This window comes from Haemaphysalis longicornis, unplaced genomic scaffold, assembly GCF_048455015.1.
Source record: "Haemaphysalis longicornis isolate Haplotype H1 unplaced genomic scaffold, Haemaphysalis longicornis Haplotype H1 scaffold_3, whole genome shotgun sequence".
Lineage (NCBI taxonomy): Eukaryota > Metazoa > Arthropoda > Arachnida > Ixodida > Ixodidae > Haemaphysalis > Haemaphysalis longicornis.
In genome coordinates this window covers 34,696,101-34,719,454 of record NW_027526335.1, presented here as the reverse complement: position 1 = coordinate 34,719,454, position 23,354 = coordinate 34,696,101, and the positions used below count along the sequence as shown (strand labels likewise).

General features: G+C 48.4%; 1 protein-coding gene across 2 annotated transcripts in view; it reads right to left on the bottom strand.

The window, feature by feature from the left end:
- LOC144174257 (CD9 antigen-like) overlaps nucleotides 1-23,354 on the bottom strand; it is a 94,242-nt gene that overhangs the window by 8,942 nt on the left and 61,946 nt on the right. The window contains exons 1-6 of one of the 2 annotated variants that reach the window (XM_077702848.1): nucleotides 13,465-13,858; nucleotides 9,795-10,001; nucleotides 9,211-9,285; nucleotides 7,997-8,095; nucleotides 6,387-6,605; nucleotides 1,113-1,196 (exon numbers count right to left, since the gene is read on the bottom strand). In XM_077702848.1, coding sequence (XP_077558974.1) covers nucleotides 1,113-1,196; nucleotides 6,387-6,605; nucleotides 7,997-8,095; nucleotides 9,211-9,285; nucleotides 9,795-10,001; nucleotides 13,465-13,563 — 783 coding nt within the window. In that variant the 5' untranslated portion in view covers nucleotides 13,564-13,858. Of the gene's footprint in view, nucleotides 1-1,112; nucleotides 1,197-6,386; nucleotides 6,606-7,996; nucleotides 8,096-9,210; nucleotides 9,286-9,794; nucleotides 10,002-13,464; nucleotides 13,859-23,354 lie in introns of those variants that run through there. The other variant, XM_077702849.1, reaches the window with a different exon arrangement.

The following is a 23,354-nucleotide window of genomic DNA, read 5'->3' as shown; positions in this document are numbered from 1 at the left end:
TTAGGGAAGATTATGTTTGAATCTGCAAGGAGCAACAGACAGCTGCACCTGCCAGATAACAAAATTGCATTGGTGGAGCGTTTATGAGAAAGATGCATTCTGAGAAGGAACTACAGTATTTATTCGAATACAGTCGAGTCCACTTATAACAATACTGTTTATAACAATATATCGGATATAATGATGAACAGCTATGGCACCGTCAACTTTTGTATTCTTTCTATGGTAAGATAAGCCGCTTATTACAATGCCCCACGGCCACGATATCGGATATAACGATTGAATTCGGTTATATTCTGCACCAAAAGTGCAACAGTGATGGCTAACGACGGGATTGCGTAGCCTACTCAGGTAGTGTCTTCGTAGGAGGCCCAACGTGTGACACAGTTCCAAGGGGACTTTTTTTCCGCCAAGGACATTTACCTCAGCTAGGTGAAGCACCTATAGATGCTCCTGGAAAAGATTTACGCTGGCTTCACACGCAGCAAACAAAGTTGATTGACTGTGGCTTCTTTTCCGCAAATTAGTAGTTGTACGACCTTGCTGGCATGCGAACAAAATGTTTTGAGCTCTGTTCCGTCTTTGTATTTTGCAACCCGCTTATAACAATTATCGGTTATAACGATGGGATTTCCTTGGCACTTGCATATTGTTATAAGTAGACTAAACTGTATAAGGTGAGCCTTTTTCCAACATACATAGTCTCAAAGTCATACCTCGCCTTATATTCAAAACGCGCGCGCGCACGCACGTGCACGGGAGATTTTTAACTTCCCAAACTGCACCCTCGCCTTGTAATCGTGACCACCTTATAATCGGATAAATATGGTAGCTAACAAGTAACAGTAGGCATAAGGGCAACAATGCACATACAACTGTAAATGTTGCTATTTACTGGAAACACCATGCCCCACAGCATGGTCACAGCATGCCCACAGAAAGGTTTTTCCAAGGCTGTTTTCTTTACAGCATTCTCTTTTTCCCATCAGCAAAAGCTTCGACAATCAAAAGCTTTTGCTTACACAATCGAGCGATGACTTTAAAACGGTACACGTTTGGCAGTGAACAGCAACAAGAACAAAGGATACAACCTAAGAAGAGCAGCCGCTCACCTGCAAGACTGCAATGCCCAGGCCGATTCCGCAAATGAGGACGAGATTGTTGTATAGCCCGTTCCAGAGGGCTGTTCCACAGCCCTGCAACAGGGCAGATGGAGAAGGGCCGTTGAGTGTGTGTTAACTTAATTAACCGAACCAGACATTACACGCACAATTGCACACTTCTGAGAACCACACAAAATTATCAGTAGGTTCCAAAGGGATAGGTTGACCTTTGTGGGCTGTTCAGAATGTGGCCAAAAAAATTATGCCACTTCAAATGTGATGGAGCTTATCAAGTAATGAGGCAAAGGTGCAAAGTTGGAGGTGGCAGATGCTTGGATGCTTTTAAGCACACCTACTTCTACAGGCAGCTTCTTGGCAAGGAGAAGAGGGAAACATAAAAGGCGAGCGTAACACGAACACAGCCTACATGGTCACTTCTTGCAAAACAATTACTCGCAAAAAAGCAGAATTTATACGAATGCCTCGTGTCAATGCGAGAGCCACATCAACACAAGCACAAGGAAATAGTGCAACCTCTAGCACGACAAACAATTCATATGGTGCACTTCAGCTCCAATGCTAACACGTCAGTTTTCCAACTGATATACATACACGTAAACACCAACTGTGAGAGAGTAGCCAGGCCCCATGATGAAGCTAAGGGTGCGAAATCCGTGTCAGAACACGATTCAGGTAGCTGGCCCAAACACTGTCTCTGCTGGCACAGCAATGTCTTTTCAAATGAACAGCCTCACCTCAGTCCCTCTACACTGCTCTGCAGGGCTGCTTCAACTATGAGAGATTTATTGGTGCCAGCTGTTTATAAAAGCCAAGTTGAAGTTTAAAAAGACCTTCCCTACATTTACAAAAATACTGCTCTAAGCCCCTCTGCTTAGGAATGAAGCAGCAAATGCTTATGCACTGGTTCTGTTGTGAGCTAACATGCAAACTGTTGTGGCACTATAATACTACCACTTGAACGTGCTGGCAGCTAGTGCCATGTGCACAAGGCACAAATGAAAATACTGTGCTCAAAGACTTTCGAAAGCTGTACATTGAGTGGAAAACCGGTGTGTTGAACACACGCCGCTCAATGTGTATGCCACAATTGGCATCCAAATGAATGCCAATTCGTTCATTTCAAAAGGCAGTAAAAAATTACACATGACTAGGCTTGTGCGAATATTTGGGCGCTTCGAATATTTGAATGAATATTACAGTATTCGAATTCGCTTCCACTCGAATTTAAAATTTCCGATATTTCGAAGTATTCGGGGTGAACAAATATTAAAACTGCGTTCAAGTTTCGGTTTCGTTAGGCAAGCCGAAATGCCATTGACATCAGGCCTACCTACATCTTGATTACATGTGGAGACAAGACAAGCTAAGCCACATTCAGAGCGCTGTCGTAGCCTTGTTACGCGCGCATGTACGTCAAGGTAGTCGAGGCTCCTGTTTCATTGTTTCAAACAATGAAACGGTAACGAAACAATTTGTCTTGTTACCGTGTGATACACATGCAGTGAGCAGGTGCTGATTGCACTCCGCTCTTGAACTTCAGTGGGCATCAGTTGCTTCAGTCAGTCAAATGACATGGCAAATGCGTCCACGAATGCCAACCCAATACAGTAAAATCTCGATAAGAATCTCGCGGGACTGCAAAAAATACTCGTATCATCCGAAATTCGTATGAACCTACACAGACCAAAAATTTCTTAACCCCAACATCGCTGAGCGGTCCTTTCTGGACTTGCGCTTCTCACTCGACGTGCCCAAGCACTACTCGCTCGTCGTAAAGCGTGAACTACATGGCGCGTTTTTGCACGCGATTCGTGCGCGTCGACGTTGCATGTGCGATTTTTTCATGCCAGCGTCAACGAGTACGCATTCCTGGGTGAGTTGATGTTGCACTGCAAAAAAATTACAGAACGATTCCGCACGCGCGGCAGCTGCTGCCTCGTTCAGAAAAATGACGCACGCTGCACGCGGCAGTGGGAGAAGCCTGAAGACTTGCGACAAAGGGGAGGCATGTGCGTCATGGCGGCAGTTTCGAAGCGCTCGAGACAGCCGCTGGCTCCGCCGGAGATGTTTAGGCTAGCACCCCAGCAGATATTTTATGGGCACTCTCACTAGCGGCGCGGATGATGTTTTAAAGCACCATTTTCGCCCACATGATTAGCTCATTTACCGCACAAGAAATTTCTTGTGTGCTTTGAGTGGCATTTTAAATAGCAGTTAGAAGCAATAACTCGAGCGCCCGCACCACTTCGCGACCGAAGCCGCCGCCGCCATGTTGCCACGGCCGGCTGCGCCCCGCGTAGTGGTGGTTTCAAGGTGGCGTCTGCGCGCCTGTGGAGTGTGTGGCGCGTTTTCACAGCAGAAAACAACAGCCCGGCCGTTCCTGGAGAAAGAGCTCGACAAAAGGGGAGAGAGGGCCCGTATGTCGCCGCCACTTGCTCGCTCGGCGGTCGGGCGCCTCGCCGGCTCGTTTGTATCATCCGCCAGGCAGCGCAGGTCCGTTCGTAAGAGCCGAAATTTTTTCCATTGCAAACAATACAATTTCGCCGAGACTTATCAGACATTCGTATCATCCCGAAATTTGTAACACCCAGAAACATATCATCAAGATACCACTGTACAGAACTTTTTATGAAGGTCCCGCCAGGCCCGGAAACTTAGTGTCTCAGTGACAGGAAGCTCAGTGACACTTGACAGCTATTCAAATTTACTTCGAAAGTATTCGACCCCAAGGACTATTCGCTTCGAACTTAAATATTACTATTCGCACAAGCCTGCACATGCCAATGGCGAGCAATGCTAACACTTCTAATTTCACCAACAAATGACTTCTTGCCCTCTCACTACCTATTAACTTTTAACCATTTGCCATAATTACCGAGAACAAGACCCTTGTCGGCACTATTTCATGCTGGCCTCAGAACCAAAACAACTGCTGTGAGCTTGTGTCTCGTTTTGTGTCCTGTGTTCAAATACCCCCAATCCTCTCATTTTAAATAGTGGGCTTTTTAAAAACGAAATGGTCAGCATGACAAATCATTCAATCATCCAATGGAATCAATGAGAACACATAATATTGTGACAAAGCGCACTTCGTCAATTCTGTATGTTTTGTTGCCAGTGTTTAAGCACATCCAGCTGCTTATTTTGTTCTGAAAGTTAAACGTCTGCTTATCCTTGCAGGCCACGGGCCGTGCAGACCATCTTCATTGGAAAACAATAACGCGCTCGCCACACCCCTCAATTACTCTGGCTTAGTCGATAACAGCCTCAATCTAATTAGATGTCTTTATAAAGGACTGCGCTCTAATATAGATGTACACGAAACACAGCAGCATTCGATTCGCTGATTCCCGACTATGTATGTCCTCCTGAGTGCTTCTCCAACGTCTGCTCTTTAGGTAGCTTCTTTTGGAGCACAAGCTCGCTCCAACAAACTCAAGTAGCGGTATCTTCCCCGACTTTGTGACAATACAGTTAAACCTCGATATAACGAACTTCAATATAACGAAGTTACAAGGCACACACAATTTACTTCCCATTGGAAACCATGTATATTTTATCTCGATATAACGAAGCAAATGTTGCTGTAATTTTATTACAACGAAGTCTCTGAACTTGAAGAAAATTTACCCACAAGGACGATTTCCCCGTGATGACGTCTGAGGGGAAAGCGTTGGCAGCGCGCGCGACTTGGGTAACGCACGCGGCCGTGCCTCCCGGGGCGCGCGGCAAGCAAGGGAGAAGCAGCGAAATCCTCCTGCTGTAGCGAATGGGCAGGTTGCGACTCCCATCCCAGCTTGTCTCCGATGTTGCTTATCAGCCATCCTCTGACGCTGTCTCCGCTGTTAGGACTGGGCCCGCTCACCGCAGCCACCACTCTTGCGACTGGCCATCCGAGCGCAGCCACCGGTGTAGCGACGTTGCCTTGATCCGTCCGCTATCGACGCGGCGTAGAGCAGAGCGAGGAAGTTCTCGAGTCGACGAAAAGTTGAAGCAACATTTATATGCAGTAAGTACAAGGGTAAGCAAACGTTATATGGCTCGCACAAAGGCGACAGCACCTCTCCACTCAGTGCCTCCGAAAAGTGCCGCCGAAGAATGCCGACGATAAGTCATAAGTGCCTCCGGGCGGGTTTCTATACCCCCGGAAGTTCGTTTGAGCCCAGAGAAGTTTGAATCGCTCAAATCAGGACTCTCGATGGCTGAAGTTTCAAATCCAACGAATCGTAGCGAAGCGACGCCTATGCCGTCTCAGCGAGTCGGTCGTTCACCCGGTGCAGGATTCGGCCGAGCCGCCGCGACGCTGCATACCTCCTCCCCCCATGCTCCTTTGCTGCGACCCAAAGCACCCAAAGTGGCCTCCCTCTTTCTCGTGCCTTCACATCGCCTGGTGCGTTCTCTCGCCGCTTTTGTTTCCCGCGTGCGACGCCGCCATGAGGGGCTGTAAGCGGAAAGCTATTTCGCTTCAGCAAAAAGCGGCGATCCTGGAAGCCGTTTCGAAAGGGAAAAAGAAGAGAGACGTTGCAGCTCGATTCGCCATATCACAAAGTACGCTGTCAACAATTTTAAAAGCTAAGGACGTGATTCTCAGCTCTGCAAAATGTGGTTGGTCAACATCGGCCGACGCGCCTGAAGCCGCTACTTGGCTGGAGAAGGAAATGCCGAAAATATTGACGCGATACCAGCCATCGGAAGTCTACAATGCGGACGAAACAGGATTTTTTTATCAGATGCTGCCGAATAGGACGCTAGCACTGAAAGAGAATGGGTGCCACGGCGGTAAGCAGAGTAAGCTGCATACACGGCTCTTCTGTGCGTCAACATGGATGCCAGCGACAAGCGGGTGCGGGTGAAAGAAGGTCACGTACTACTTCCAGAGGAAATAAAGGAGTGATTGCTTTGGTAGGTACCGAATTTCGATGCAACGAAATTTCATTATAACGAAGCATAGTGCCGATTTTTACGACTTCGTTATATCGAGGTTTAACTGTATGATGACCCTGCGCACACAAACAACCCTCATGACGTCATGAAGAGAAGATAATACGGTTCTGTTGAGAAGAGGAATCAATCCCATTCCTCCCAGGAGACAAGGACATGTCATTCTACTCCACTGCCCAAATTTCTCTACAGGAGCAGGATGCTGGCCCTTCTCTTCGTTCCATTGCTTACAATGGACAGGAGCAGAATAAGCTGCCACGCGTACGACGACAGTGAGAATAGCTTCGTTTTGTCACCGCCAATTGGAGAACACGTGCCCACCTGTGAGTGCAGGCCGTGAAAGACTGAGCTGGCCCCGCCAAACTGGCGCTCCAGCACGCAGCTGCTGCTGTCCTCGTCCACGCAGCAGGACTTGGGCACCTGGTATAACCCAGTGGACCGGATGCCGGCTTCCATGACTGCACCTAAGACATCTTGCGCGTTCTGGTTGATGCGAGACGCGGCCCAGTCCTGGGGGCCCTCCACTCCACAGCACTGAAGCTGCACAGCCAACCGCACGCACAACGTTAGTGTCACGACGGTGCACGAGCAAAGAAGATGCACACATCGTCCGCTTGCAAAGCACACCCCTGGCCTTTCCAAGCTGACCATGCATTCGTGTTTCTTACCCTGGGGTTAAGGGGGCAGTTGGGTCTTTGGGGCCAAAAAACGGTAAAAAAAAAGTGTTTTCGGAAAAATGGCATTTTCAGCCTCCACGGCCATTTTTCTATCAGTCTGTAAATTTCCTCATCAAAAGGCACCATATTTTGTTATTATATTATAATAGCTTTTTAAAGTGCACTCTACATCTCAGTTGGCGCAGAATTCGATGGTGAAACGGCACTTTTCTTGCAATGCAAAGCTAGCATTTCGTCCTCAGATATCTCGGCACCCAGAGCAGGTACAACTGTAACTCTTTTTGCTTCTGATACCAAAATGTGTGGAGAATACAATGTTGGAAACAAATTTTTCAAATGGAGGCTTTGGAAAATTATTATTGTGATCAATTGGCACCACCTGCGATCAATTTCTGGCACAGCGCGGGGGAAGTGAAGTTCACTGTGCTGTAAAACGACCAAAAATAGCTGAATCAAAAAAGTTCTTCCTATGTTGTATTCTTTAGTCATTTGTCTGCCTAGCCACGTGGTAATTGCCATTCTGTATGGAGTGGTTATTTTGCAACTGTGACCCAAAATATTGGCAATTAATCACCAATTAACTCAAAATATAATCAACTTACAAAAAATTAATGGCAGATATGAAATCAGCACAAAGAACTCTATAATGCAGTGCAGTTTCATTAAAATTGGTTGGTAAATAAAAAAAATAGCTCTAAGACCAGTCTGCCCCCTTAATACGGAAATATTCTGCAGCCTCATAAAATGATATTTTTTATACACTAGCTCGATATATCTTGAGAGCTGCGCTTCATGTGCCGGTCCCAACTGCCAAAGTTATAAGAGTCGAGCATTTAGGCAGCAGAGTTACCTCAAGTGTAGCTTCGGTGCATAATACCCCTAAAATTTGAAATCACCCTGTCCACGCAGCAGACCAGGTAGCAGCAGACCAGGAGTGCTGCCATAGTGACGGCACCATGCCAACTCATTCCACTAGATCTGTGTCCTCCATGTCAAGCGGCAGCAGCTATAGAACCAGATGCACAACGCTGAGTCTGCCACGCAAGGTCAGAGCAGTGCACACTACTCTCAAAGTGCATTCATCAACGACTTAGGTGTCAGCGACCACCATATGATAAAACAATAAATTGCAAGAGGTTTTAAACAGGCAAACACTGCAGCACAATCTCAATGCCGGGCAACCATTATGCCAGCCGATAGCGGCACAGCATGCAATGTACTTGGCCGAACAAGGCGAGCTAATCACCGGCGTACATCGTGCTGCATGGTGTCAATGGTCTTGGTGATGACCTCGGAGACCTGGTAGTCCTTGTGGATCATGTGCTGCACCTGGCCTTTGACAGCCTTTTCAAACTGGAACAAACACAGGGGAGAGAGGGGGGGGATCAGCACGCCTGCTTTCCATGGAGGTGTACAGCTGGCTGCATGCATACTCGCCACACTCAAGATGAAACAAAAGAACCTGCTTCGTTTAGCACCTCAGATATGCAGAAAGAAGCTGACAGCCATATGAACAGATAGCAAAATTAATCTGAACCGACAGATTGAGCAACACATTGGTTGGTGGTATTTATTATGACCAGATCTAGAGCCACCACCCCAAAGTGACTAGCAGGCAATGCAGCAGGGCCCTTATGCAAGTGTTTTTTGTTTTAGCCCTTCGACAATCAATTTCTTTGTTCCAGACCAGTGCCAAAAATGTTTTGCTTGTTCGGTACGGTTATGAATAACGAAAAAACTTATAATGAAATTTTTTTTTAAGGGCTGCCCGTGAAAAATTGTTAATTAACTGATGCGCTGATAACCAATACTGTCACATGAAGACAAAGATGTGGACTGCTGTACATTGCCCCATAATTACCCAACCTTGAAGACAATGACTCACATGGTTGGACACAGCCGCACTTCTGATAAGATGGTCAACATCGATAATATTTATCTTATCTACAATGGTTTCGGCCCCTCACTGGATACCAAAGCAAGAATGAATGGCCTTGAAGAATTTTTTGGGAATTTCCGATACAACATTTGACAAACACAGCTAATTGACGACAACTCAGCGAGCAATGGAACGGAAGATAACAGGTGTAACGTTCAGGGACAAGTAGAGAACAGAGTGGGTCAGGGAACAAATCCATGTTAAGGACATATTAAGAAGAATAAATGGACGTGGGCAGGCCATGTAATGCGAAGGCAAGATAACCGCTGGTCATTAGGGGTAACAGAGTGGATCCCTAGAGAAGGCAAGCGTGGCAGGGGGCAGCAGAAAGTTAGATGGGCAGATGAGATCAAGAAGTTTGCGGGGATAAATTGGTCCCAGTTAGCACAGGACCGGGGTACTTGGAGATTAATGGGAGAGGCCTTTGCCCTGCAATGGGTGTAGACATGCTGATTATGGTGATGATGACAGCTAGGACTTGGGAATTACTGTGTAAACCCTTTCTGTGCAAAATAGTTTTAAAACTTACCGTCTCTAGGTTCATCCAAGCCCAGATCCCTCCTGTAACCTCTGCAGCAATAATGACCACCAGGAATATGAAGAACTGAAAATGAACAACCAGTGGCACATTAGGCAACAGCCAAGCTGCCTAAAGATACACATGCAAGTGCAATGTTGGGATGCACCAGTGCAAACAACCTGTGCACTGCGAACAAGGCTGGTGTTATTACTAAATTTACAACGGCGACAACAATAATAAACCAATTCTTTTTGTCGCAACTGAAGTGAATGAACTAGGGTAGTTGCTGGGAATGGTTACAAAATTAGCCACGTGACAAAGAACAAGGTGTAATTACCACTTGTGTAATATTTACTAGAACTACGGTTAACCATTACGATGAGCATCGTTAGTTTTGTTTTGGAGCTATGCATATTTTGACTTCTGCTATTTCAATTCTATGCTTGTGCACAGATTTACCCTCACAGGCCCTCGAATCCACGAGACCATAATTTACTGCTCAGTTGCCGTGTTTAAAAACGCTTCCAAAAGCCCCCTTCGCGTGTTTGTAGGCAAACCCCTTGGAGGAGGAGACGCCTTCCATGCCCACCCACCGTGCAGAGCATGCAGGGGCTCTCCCGCAGGGCCCCGCAGCAGCCGAAGAAGCCCACGATGGCCATGAAGCAGCCGGCGCCCAGCAGGATGTAGATGATGGAGAAGTACAGCTGGCTGTCCTGGCCCCCGCCCCCTTCGTTGGCCAGGTACTTGCTGCTGTCCAGCAGCAGCATCACCGACACCACCACCACCGCGATGCCCGCCAGCTGAAAGGGGGGGAGAGGAGGACGGGGGACGCCACCTCGTGGTCAGCTCAGCGCACTCAACAAAACTTGACCCCACTCCATTGGCCGTTGCAATTCAAGGACACTTACACACTCGGAGCAGACGCAGTTCCTAAAGCGCTGCACGGCAACAGCTTTCACCCCAAAGAGCAATTTGCGGCACTACAGACGTACAGAACGCACCAGCTTTTGCATGTGTTCCCTGCGTGCCGATCTATCGTTACTCAAATTGTGCCTTTCATATTTTCCACTTCTAATTTCATTGTTCCAACAACGTACGACTAGCACTGCCGACAGAATCAAAACATTAAAAAAACGCCTTTCAGAGTGATGATCCATCTGAATGCGGGGAATACATGCACACAAGCTGTCGCCCAGCTGGTCAAAATTAATCCGGAGCCCTCCACTACGGCGCGCCTCATCGCCTGCGTTGCGTCGGCGCGTTAAACCCCACAATCAATCAAATCACACAAGCTGTCGCAATGGGCCTGTATTGCCACAGTTCGGTTGTCGGGGTGAAAAGAATGCTGCAAAGGCATTGGCCTGCAGCGCTTTACTGGCAGAGTGCAGCTGGCGGAAGCGAGCAAATTTTTGTGCCTTCGAATACGCAAGAGTGCCTATGCACGCTGCGTCGGTCTTGACAGGAGGCACTACGACTCCGGAGTGCACACTGGTGGCTTTTGCCACGCACTCACACGGTGAAGAAAACTGTCCTCACTTGCATGCATGTGTGTACTGAGAAACTGATTCCTTGAGTACGGCACACACCACATGGTAAGATGAAACTTCCTCCCGAAAGGCGTGTAGAGTAGCAGCACAAGTGATATTCCCATCAAACTTGTGCAGCAGCAGAACACCCCACATTTTGTATTTAAAGGGACACTGAAGTCAAAACGGAAGTTGTTCTACATAGATAGATCAGCTCACCGACAACACAAATACTACACCACACTTACACTCAGCTTCCTTTTAAAGTAAGGTAGACAAAAGCGAAAATGCAAAGACCGGTACCGCCACCACTGGCTATACTACGCAACTTGCACCGGAACTGCTTAGGCTGCTGCTGGATGCCGCTACTCATTCACACATAAGGCGGGAGTCCCAACTTTTGAGGAAGCACACGACATAAGCGGTAGGTACGGCGCCAACATTCGCGGGGCCTCTAATGGATAACAGGTTTTCCTTCAACAAAGCATCAGCACGGATCACAGGGCCCATGAAGTAACATTTTGCTTAGTGCTCCAGAGCTGCGAAGGATGTCGAAATTCGGGAAAGCAGGACTAATTTGACTGAAACTGACCAAACCGCTCAGTGTGTGATAGCGTTGCAATTGGTGGCTTCCATACCACTATACATCCCCACTGCCTTGCTTGCTCCCAATTTATGATGCACACCGTCTGCGTCACACTTGCGCAGCATTTTATTAGCGATTTCTCAGCAATTAGGGCATCTTTTGCCACCGAACTAATGCTAGAATGGTTATAGGAAGGCCCAACTTCTGTTTGAAATCGACTTGCTGGTTACCTTCAGTGTCCCTGTAAATCTTTTCCCCCTGAACTGGCATGCCACCACGCAGGGTACAGCAAGCTGGGTAAAGTTGCGGTGGGGGATTCAGTGTACGAACGAATGCATAGGCAGTTTTTTTGCAGCAGTGAGACATACATCCCGTTCTGTGATTAAACTTTGGTGCCACTTTTAATATGAGACTGGCATAAAAAGGTAATTGTGCCAGAAGCTCAGAAGGCAGATCTTGTTTACACTTAAGCAGCTGACGAGCCCTGGAGCATAAAACACGCAAGATTCATGACAAAATGTCTGCCCATATCCTATTATGGTAAAGTCATGACACAGTCTAGAACACTTTTTTTAAATGCAGGAGTGAATATATATTTTTTCCTACAGGAACTTTTGTGATGTATCGACCTTGAAGGCACCTATTTTACCTAACCGGCCAAACCGCTTCCGCTCACTGATTAGCCAGAGTCACTGTTAATTATCGATAGTGACGCTGGCTAGCCAGTGAGCAGAAGCAGTTTGGCCGGTTAGGTAAAATCAAGACAGACTGATCACTTGCAGTTGCGAAACGACACCAGTTAGGAATGCTGTACTGGATGGGAGCAGTCTGTCTTGATTTTACCTATCCGGCCAAACCGCTTCCGCTCACTGACTATAGTCAGTGAGCGGATGCGGTTTGGCCGGTTAGGCAAAATCAAGACCGACTACTCTCGCGGCAGCCGTCTCGTGGTGGGGGAGGGGGGGGTTTCACAACGCCTACGAGGCGCCTGCCATTTTTTTTAATTTCTCAAAACCTTTCGTGGAGCTCACACGTTGACCGTGATCGCAGAACTTGGCAAGCAGATGAAAAAACAACTCAGGTCTCCTATTCCTCTGCCTTCCTCGCTCCGCAAAAAAGAGGCCGCCGATACTCTGTAGTAAAAAACTGGCAGCCTTCCAGCTATGATAGCCGAGCCCTAGCATATATGTTTATGGTACCCTCCACACGATGCAAGCAGAGCTGTACAAGTACAATTAAACATCACACCGTCAATAAACGGGCTTGAACGTAGCTGAGAAAGCATACGAAGAACGAGTTGCTTTACAATGAGTGGGCTGTTTATTACTATACAAGAACTTATGCACCTGAACACTCAGCGCACTGAAGAGTTCTTTGCGGCATGCGGAGGCAACCACTGAAGCAGAACTCTAGTAGAACTAGTGAGCTAGCAGCTCACTAGCGGGCAACAGGTAGTTATTACCAAAACCTTGATTTCGCTTTCGTATTTGTCCGAATACTTACCGGCGTGTTAAGTGCACGAGGAATTGGTTTATGTAGACTTTAACAGCAAAAAAAAAAAAAAAAAAAAAAAAAAATTAACGCATTATAACCGGAAACAAGCTTACTGGGCCAACACCATCCCGTCGTGAAGTTGGCGCAGCAGGAAGAACTCAACGAAAACAGCCCTTTCAAGGAGCGCTAATTACGGATTTATGTTTACGGGCGGCGATGTATTTTTAGCTCCCGTAGTTGTTGCTCGCGATCGAACGAAGTGCGGGAAGATTACCCGCTCCATGGGCGTTCATGCAGATAGGAAAATGTGACTAATAACAATAACAGAGATAGTAACTGCTAACTGATAATAAAAGGCAATGACTAATAAGACTGCAAACGAAAAATTATCTTGAAATATCTAGACCGCACGATCGTATAAGCTCTGTACCAACTGCTCAAGTTCGTGCGCTGATCGTTCGAGTCAGAAGCCATAAGTTTGCCAACGACGTCTCCAACAGCTTGTGCAGTGGGCACTCGATGTGCTAGACTTTCGACCGACCGCGGTTGTAGTGCAGCAAGCTCGGTGCACTCGCAGCTGGAGGCGCGGTTGAGCAGCCAAACCTAGCCAGCGAGCCGCGCGCGTGCGTGCGCAGGTGCGCGCGCGCGCCAACTTACAACAAACGCTGTCGTGAAGAAAATGCAGTGTGGCAGGGTACCGCTCAGGACCAGACGCTTCCACCTAGCCCTGGCGGAGTCGACGAGACGAAAGCCCATGACTCAGTAGGCCGCAGTCCTCACTAACATCGAGCAGCAGCAACAGCAGCAGCAGCAGAACGCACGCCGCGGCGCATGGCGAGAAAGTTTTCCCCGTCAAGCGACTAAGCGCGCAGACGCGTAGGGCAAAAGTACTTTCGCTAGCTGTCAAGGGTGGCAGCGAAATGACGGCGGCAGTTCGGGCACTAACAACATGATGGGTGCCGCGTACAATGCCACGCACGAGTAGATGTAACGGTTCTTCTCATCAGCGTATCGTCCCCGCCCTCACCATCGACCATCTGCGCAATCTGCGTATGTTATGGAAATGATCACGTGACAGTTCCGCGCGCAGGCAACTGGCGCCATCTGTCGACGGCGAATACAAAATGCCGTGGCGCCTTTCTTAAATCCTCAGCGGCCTCGACTACAGTTCCTGTATATAGCTCCAGCAGGGAGCTATATACAGGAACTCTAGCCTCGACAGGCCATTCATCCCGACATAAGCCATCTCTATGGCATAAAAGCATGGAGGAAAGGGCATAAGCGTGCCGCCTGATTTGAGACGGGAGTTAAAGCAGCAAGCAGTCATCGCCGTTACGAAGATAGGCGGTCCGGGCTACAAAAAAATGTAAAGATACGCAGGTCGCTCGGCGCCTTAGGAATTCAAAATAATAATAATAAAAAAACCTTGCACACTCAGCCCAAGCGCGCGGTTGTCTACGCCACACCGGTCATTATTCTGCCATTATTCCTCGACGCTAATGGACCTTCCCAAAGCTGCTTTTTGCAGGGGCAGCTCCTCCCAAGCCTGACGACGTCAAGCTTGACCACAGGTACGATAAAACTCGGCCCCCGGTGATTATTGTTTTCTCCTTGACATTTCAGCCAAGCGAAGTAATGTCACAGATTGACGTTCTTGTACCGGTACTGCTGGCCACGACGCTGATAGCGTGATTCCCACGTGCTTCACTGTAATCATCTGTTCAAAAAGAAAACAAGCTAGTTTCGCGGGCAATTTAAATTCCGTCATACGGGATATGGTGATGATGAAAACTTTTATTGTGCAGAGCGGAAGGTGGGAAACCTTTTTAACTGCGTTTTCAGTCGCAATAATAGGGGATACAGTTATAAAAAAAGTATGCTAAATTTCGCGCTCTAGAGTTTCAAAAAGTGAATCGATTTAATAATCGTTGTATAGCTTTACTGACATGTGCTCTCCACCCTACTAATGCTGAGTGCGAACATTTTGAAAGTAGTTCGCCATCTATAAGAGAAATAATTGCCAAATTTTAAAATAATTTTTGTTAGATGTGTAGAAGTACGGATGGCCGAGAGGTAGGAAGTGACTAAAGCGAACAGGAGTAGGCAATCAGGCCCGCGAAAGACATGAGAACATGCCGAGCCGTTTGAACGAACTGTTTATTTTCGCAAACCGCCACTCGCCGCCGTGCCAGGCTTGCACGGCTGAACACAAAACTATCAGCGCCACATGGGAAGGGGGGGGAAGCTAACATTGTAACAATTTTAATTACGGTTGGCGATGCTTTCATTGCCAGAGTTTACCGCTGATTTCAAATGCCCTGTGGCATGCAAACGTCAATTTACGGCAACAGAGCCAGTGCAACATAGGTTACATAGCGAGCGAATGATAAATTGTTAAACTGTCATTGATTGTGGGGGTTAACGCGCCGACGCAACGCAGGCGATGAGGCGCGCCGTAGTGGGGGGCTCCGGATTAATTTGACCACCTGGGGATCTTTAACGTGCGCAGAAATCTCGTACACACGGGCGTTTTTGCTTTTCGCCTCCATCAGAAAAGCGGCCGCCGCGGCCGGGAATCGAACCCGCGACCTCGTGCTCAGCAGCGCAACGCCTTAGCCACTGAGCCACCGCGGCGGGTTTGTTCAACTGTCATCGAAATATAGTGTGGAGGTCAGCGGATTCTGCAGTCTGTAATTCGAGTCGGATGACGTTCGCTTCGAATGCGTTTGAAACGCCATCGGAGCACGGGCGGTGTCTTTGCCATGACTAGCTCCCGCTTCTATCGTGGTGAAAACGCTTTGCCACCTCCCGATAGCGTTGAAAAGTGAAAACGTAGGTTACTGACGCTTTCAACAATGTGACAGTAACGGCCTTGCGTCAGGGCACAGTTTTTAGTGTATGCAACACCACAGCGCGCGAAGCCGCCTTCACCGCATAACCTCACTGCGATGAGGCAAAGCAATGCGATACTTCGCCGCACTACTTCAATGCATTGCAAAGTGGGGGGCGGGTCTACGCTAATGCGTCGGTGGCATGATGCAGTACCCCAATAAAAGCATATCGCTTACTATTTACTGTATTTGCGTACTTATGATTGTCACTTTGCTTGTAGCTGATGTATGTATTCTACTGGGGCGTCTTAAAAAAATGAAATGACTGGCCAGCAAAGCTGCGAGGTGTGGCCTGATCACATAAATAAAACGACCTCAGTTAAAACAACCCCGTAGTTTAAACAGCACACATCACTCCTCCGTGTCGTGCAGTACAGCACCATATCCATCCCGCACTATTTCCCTCCCCCCAACTGCCCTTCGTGCGGTGCTCTGGCCCCCGTGGCCCACTCCACGTGGGCACGTCCTAGTGACCCCTCCCCCTTCCATGGGGTGCGAAGAGCAATGGGAAAGGGCGCTGAGTAGCTCGTATCATCATCACCACCAGCCTTTCTACGCCCACTGCAGGGCAAATACCGCTCCCATGCATTTCCAATTATCCCGGTCCTGCGCTGCCTGCGACCAATTTATCCCGGCAAACTTCTTGATCTCATCTGTCCATCTAACTTTCTGCCGCCCCCTGCCACGCTTGCCTTCTCTAGAGATCCACTCTGTTACCCTTAATGACCAACGGTTATCTTGTCTTCGCATTACATGCCCTGCCCACGTCATTTCTTCTTAGTTCTTACTAATATGTCCTCAACACGCGTTTGTTCCCTCACCCACTCCGCTCTCTTGTTGTCCCTAAGGGACCCAGAAAAGCCATTTGTAAAAGTTACAAAAGGCCTGTATTGTCGCGTAGAACCAATATAGCGATGCAATGCCGTTGGAATTATTGATCTACATTCAGTATTAGTTGCGCCAGACGCAATTAAATGCACCTCTCCCCCCTTGCCGATCGATTCCTCCTCCCTCTCTGCTTCTTTTAAAGCAGCTGGAAACACTGGGAATAGCCATGTGACATCGTGATGCTCGACTTCCGTTCTGCGCCAGCAATATTCCTGCCGCCTAGGCACGCGTCAATCGCTGCGGACCCGCCTTTGCCCACGCTTTGCCTCGGGATCGCGCAGGAAGGAGGAAGAGCAGCCGTAAGCCAATGGCAGTGACGTCACCGGCGATTGGGCGAATCAAGGGGCGGCGCGCCGTTGCGTCAGCAGCGATCGGCTCGCTGCGGCGTCGCGCTCATCGGCTGAGAAAGGCTATCTTCAAAAATTGTTAACAAATTATCCGTACAACGTATGGGCGCTCACACTAGTCTTAGAAATCCCCCGTTATGTGTTATACCACCTGAATGCATTTGATTGCCACCTTCACAAAGCTTTTCTGGGTCCCTTGAATGTTACACCTGTCATCTTCCGCGCCATTGCCCGCTGAGTTGTCCCCAATTTAAGTTGAAGCCTCTTAGTGAGCCTCCAAGTTTCTGACCTGTACGTGAGTACCGGTAAGATGCAGCTGTCATACACTTTCTTCTTCAGGGACAATGGTAGGCTGCCATTCATTATCTGAGCTCATATCCGGGGATCCATATCTCCTTGGTGAACACCGAGCCACCGCTGCCGCCGTCACGCCCATGCCATCGGCCACACCACCCCCTTAACAGTGTACTAGAGTGTACTGTACTGCCTGTTAAAGTCTCTCTCTCTCTCTCTCTCTCTCTCTCTCTCTCTCTCTCTCTCTCTCTCTCTCTCTCTCTCTCTCTCTCTCTCTCTCTCTCTCTCTCTCCCCCACGCGTGGCCACTGCACGTACGGCGGTGTCCCTTGCTCATAGAATACCCGACGTTAAGCGAATGTTTCCCAAATTTTTCGTGATTTCTTGGGTATAATATTAGCTTAATCGCTAACCACATGGAGCGATTTTTCCGGCGACGCGACTAAGATCCGCACCCGCTGATCCGAAGTCACTCGCCGAGGCAACCACATTACGGTGTAGCCACCATAACCGCATGACAGCGACGGCTCGAGCGACTGAGGACGGCGATTTCAATGTTGCCACACTGCGCATAGTAACGCGCTTGGTACGCTGGTTGTTTACAAACATTTAAACCCAAATATAAGAGCGACAGCAAGAGATTATTTGTTCATGTGTCAAAAAAAAAAAAAACACGACTAAAATGTATTACGCCTTTCCTTGCTTTACGCACTTCATTGCATCCCTAAAACTGGTTTGGATTTGCGATAGCGCGCGCTTTTCCTTCTGCGCCTCGTCTCTCGGCTCCAACATGAACGCCGACGAAAAGAATTTTCAACGCGAAGCTCATCGCAGAAGTTCGAAAGCACGAGTTTCTGTGGAACTTCACGGATAAAAAGTATAAAGCGACGCATTCAGAGGAGCCGACGTGGCGTCGTATCGCCGAACACCTTGGATCGACTGGTGAGCAAGAATTCATTGTGAACAACGGCTTTCCTGCATCCCGCAAAGCAAACAGAAAAAAAAAAAAAATCACGCCATATCCACGGAATGAATGATGATAAGTGGGGCGAAGCTCGAGAGGGGGAGATCATCGGTAACCGTAACTCTCCCGTGAAAGTTCGCCCATTACATCATTAAGAAAGACGTAAGACTGTGTGCGTACATTGTACAAATCAACTTACCACAATTTGTCACGTAGGATGGGACACAACGGTAAAGAAAGAACTTTTATTTAGGGCGAACTTGTGCCCGAACAAGACGAGAGGAAACGAGCAAAGGTCCTTGCGTCTCGTTCGATCTCCGATGATGAAAAAAACTTTTATTTAGTATGAATCACTGGGTTTTTAATACCCTTGCTAGGAGTCGGCCAGTATCCCTTGGGACCTGGCGGCTGCCTGAGCTTGATTGATGATTGTCCGTTGGCCTTCTAGGTCTGAGCTGAGCATCAGAGCCTCCCATGTGTCTATGGTATGTGTGCCATCGGATATCTGTGGGCACGTCCATATCATGTGGACCATGCTTGCCAGGCTGTCGCAATGTTTGCATTTGGGTTCAAATTGACCTGGGTAGAGTTTACTAAGCAGTAGCGGATTTGGGTAGGTTACAACCTGTAATTTTCGCCAGATTGCCTCTTCCTTCTTGCTGAGTTTGCGGTCTGCGTCCGGGTATTCTTTTCTTGTTAACCTGTAGTATTCAGTTATTTCTCGGTAGGTGAACATCCTGTCTTTTTCAGACAGTATGTGTCCTGTGGAAGGAGCGCCTGAGCCTGCCTGGAAAGTGAGTCCTCGGGCGAGCTCGTTTGCTCCTTCATTGCCTCTGAGAGCCTGATGGGCCGGGGTCCAGATTAGTAAAACCTGATGGTCCATGGGGTTTTTGGCAAGGATTCTGACCGCCTGAGCTGATATTCGTCCTCTGTTATAATTGTTTATGGCGTTTTTGGAGTCGCAGATAATTACTTTGGTATTTTTGAACGTAGCTGCCAGCGCTATCGCCACTTCTTCCGCCGTTGTGACAGATCTATTTCTGATCGTGCAGCATGCGCGTATGACCATGTTCTCATCGGACGCAACCGCAATCTTGTCTCTTCTGCGATGGTATTCCGCAGCATCAGTGTATAATACATCGCACCGTCCTCCGTACTTCCTCTGTAGCGCTTCAGCCCTGCTCTGTCTCCTATCCTCATGGAACGCTGGGTTCATGTTCTTTGGAAGGGGAGGAATTCGGATATTGTTTCTGATGTCCGGGGGAATATCCTCTTGCGGGTCGTCTGTGGCTTCATGGGAAATGCCGAGTTTGCTCAAGATATGCCTGCCTGCCTTGGTTGACAACAGTCTTTGGTGCTGTGCAATTCTTGCCGCCTCGATCAGCTCGTCTATGGTGTTGGAGACGCCTAGCTTCATGAGCTTGTCCGTGGATGTACAGTTTTGGTGCTTTTTCTAATGAGCGCGTCTAGCTTGTCCTTCTCGTCCTTGGTTAGCTTTAGATATGGTACTGCGTACGTGATTCTGCTGATCACAAACGCTTGAACAAGTCGGAGGAGGTTGGCTTCTTTCATGCCTGAATTCTTGTTTGCAATTCTGCGAATGACCCTACTAGTTTGTTGTGCACTGCAGTCTAGACGAGTTATTGTCTCATTATTTCTGCCGCTGGCTTGAAGCCATAGGCCCAGTATGCGGATGGTTTGCACTCTTTGTATTTCCTTTCCACCTGCTTTAATCTGGATAGTCGGATTTCGGTCACTAGTCCTTGACCCTGGCGTGTGAAGGACGAAAAGTTCAGACTTTTCCGCTGCGCATTTCAGGCCCTTTCCCGAGAGATAGTCTTCAATTTCGTCCACTGCCGTTTGCAAAGCTTCCTCTATTTGGCCGTCGTTGCCCCTAGCTATCCAAAGGGTCACGTCGTCCGCATATATGCTGTGATTAAGATTTTCTATTTTCTCGAGACGTTCTGGGAGTCCAATCATGGCGATGTTAAAAAGAATGGGTGACAGTGACAGAACTGACCCTTGAGGAGTACCTCTATTGCCAAGGCTTATACCATGAAGTGAGCTTTGTCCAATCGAAATATTTGCTTTCCTGTCAGCGAGAAAATCCCTGATGTAATTGTACATTTTCTCCCCCACGTTAAGGCACTGGAGGTTGTTCAATATAGCAGCGTGTTTAACGTTGTCAAATGCCTTCGCAACGTCAAGCGCAACGATCACTCTGGTATCCCTTGTCTTGTTTTCTAAAATATCATGTTTTAGTTGGAGCATAATGTCACACGTTGACAAGTGCGGACGGAAGCCTATCATGGTGTTCGGATAGAGATCGTGATCATCCATGTAGTTTGTCAGTCTTGTTTGCACCACATGCTCCATCAGCTTTCCTACGCATGATGTGAGCGAGATAGGTCTCAGATTCTCAAGGCTTAATTTTTTACCCGGTTTTGGAATTAGGATGATCTGAGCCAGTTTCCATTCTTGAGGAACCCTGCCTGTGTTCCAGCATTCCTGCATATATGTTGCGAGATTTCTCACCGACCCATCATCTAGGTTCCTGAGCATCTTGTTGGTAACTCTATCTGGTCCAGCCGCCGATCCCGTTTTTAGCTTATTGATTGCAGCTCTTATTTCGGCTATTGTTATTGGGGTGTCCAGGAGTGAGTTTTCAAGGCCCTGATATGCCGGGAGAAACTCTGTTTCCGCTTCTCCGATGTAGCGTTCTTTGAGTTCATCTAGCAGTTCTTCTTCTGTGCCTTCATATTGATGCACCAGACGTTCTATTTGCTGTCTGTTGGCTGCTTTGCTACCTTCCGGGTTTATGAGGTGTCGTAGCAGGTGCCAGGTCTTGGCTACCCCTAGCCTTCCCTCCATCTGGTTGCAAATGGTCTCCCAGTTCTGCTTCGTGAGATTAAGCGCATGTTGCTCTATGCCCCTATTGAGTAAGGCGAGCTTTTTCCTTAGCGATCTACCCAATTCGAAGCGTTTGATTGCGTCTTCCAAATGTTTTTTTTCGTTTCCAGAGGTTTAGTAGCCGCTTATCGAAAACTTCCAGGATATCTTCAGCTGCGTCTCCGACGTCTTGTAAGAGCTCCTTGGCCCAGACACTTATATCTGAGATCTTACTCGAGAACGACTGCCTGCGTTCGTGGCGTGATCTCTTACGTGATCTCCCCCTCGCACTGCACGTGCGCTCGCGCCTCCGTTGGCGAACACAGCCAAGCTCGCGCTCCCGGTGCCGAGTTTGCGCTGCCGGTTGCAGCCGGTTCTTGCGCTTGCAACGCGGCCCACTTTGCGACATCTCCGAAAGCATGCGGCGGTCACGTACCATGAGACACAAGGGATGGACAGACCCATGGCTTTAGGAGCTTCGCCCCTAAAAAAGGACATAGCCTAAGTAAGTTCTCTACTGTATGCATTGCTGTGGCATAATGCAATCCGCACGTGCTGTGATGATAGCATTAAAATGTACGTTTCGAGATACCCGTGTGTGCGGGAGCCTTCTTGCTTCTGCTTCAGCATGTACACCAGCTTTACCATGCAAAGCTTTCTTTGCCGCTCTATCGCAAAAGCCGTCTACGCGTATTTTGTGCGCGCGCCAAATCAACCGGAGGTTGCGTGCTAAAGTAGGGGCTCTGCTAATGGCTAGTCGATGAGGCCACTTCCGGGAGGTGAGCGACTGTTTCTGGCGTCCCAGAACCGAGCGATTCGATGAGTGACTTGGTCCGCGGCGAAAAGTAGTTCGTCGCTAGTCGCGTCGCTCCCCAAGTCACTTGCAAAATCGCTCCATGTGGTTAGCGCTTTTGAAATTATAGCTAGAATTTCAATCCACCCTTGCACGACGTGCAGCACTGACTGGTTTTACTTTTGCCAGGCGCAGAATGTGATGCCAGGCGCAAAATGTGACGCAGAACCCGACAGCAACATAACAGACGAGCGTTTGATTATTTAACTTGCAGATAACACATTAAAACTAACCGGCTAAGCGAAACTAAATAGTCTCTAGAATTTACGCAAATAAAATAGCTGCAGTCCAGGCGACAGCCGTTTTAAAGTGATTCGGCAACGCCAAGTGGCGACAACTGCGGAACATTAAAGCATCCATACTGCATCCATAAACGCCCCTCGTTCGGAATCACAAGCGAAGTAAAGCGAAAAAAAGTTTGGGAGGGGGGGGGGGGGGGTGCGTAAAGCGCTAGACAAGGTCAAAACCGACGCAAAAGGCACCGCGGATATTAGGAAACGGTTTTTGACACAGCAGCTCGTCAACCCTCCAAACTTCAGGAAACTTGACTGGACACACAACACCCCATTCCCGTCACCTTCGATTTCCGTGACCTGGATAACAAAATAAATGAGAAATAAAACAAAAAAATGTACTGCCAACTACTATACTCCCTAATGCGAAATTTGTGCGCAGCGCGAACTGCAGTCTTTCTCGGCCACGGCACATATCTGCTGCGTCTCATAAAGTGATCGCGTGTGCAGCGAACGCACGGCGGAGCGCGCTACTCTGCCGTCAGCGCGTGCCGCCCTCCCCCTCAGCAGACGCCTCTCCTTCGCTTTCTTTCTGCCTGGGTGCCTCGTTCGACCGCTCGGTTACGCAGACACCGCCGCCTTCGTCGCAGCGAAATCCCTGTACCAGGCGCCAAAGCGCTGCGCGCTAAAATGCCGTGATCTCCTTGGATACACGCGCAAGCAATGCATCTGTGCAGAATAATGAAGTCGACTTTAAAGGAGCTCGATGTATAACGTTCTATTAGAGAGAGAGAGAGAGAGAGGAGAGAGAGAGAGAGAGAGAGAGAGAGAGAGAGAGAGAGAGAGAGAGAGAGGAGAGAGAGAGAGAGAGAGAGAGAGAGAGAGAGAGAGAGAGAGAGAGAGGAGAGAGATGCCAGAATCTCAACGACATGCTACTCGGCGGGGGAGAGGGTAGGCGAGGATAGAAAGAGGTTCCATAGATAATAAGGAAGAAGAATGACGAGAAAGTAAAAACAAAAAACAAAAAAGGCGCATCTTGCACCAGTGGTGCAAGGCTGGAGAAACAGCACATCTGGGGGTCGACCCAGCGTCTCCCCACACTGACAGCGGATCCCAGGAGAGAGGGAGCAGCCGCACCGCAGCAGCGCAAAGCCGTTGTGACGGAACCGAACAGCAAGCCCACTTAAAG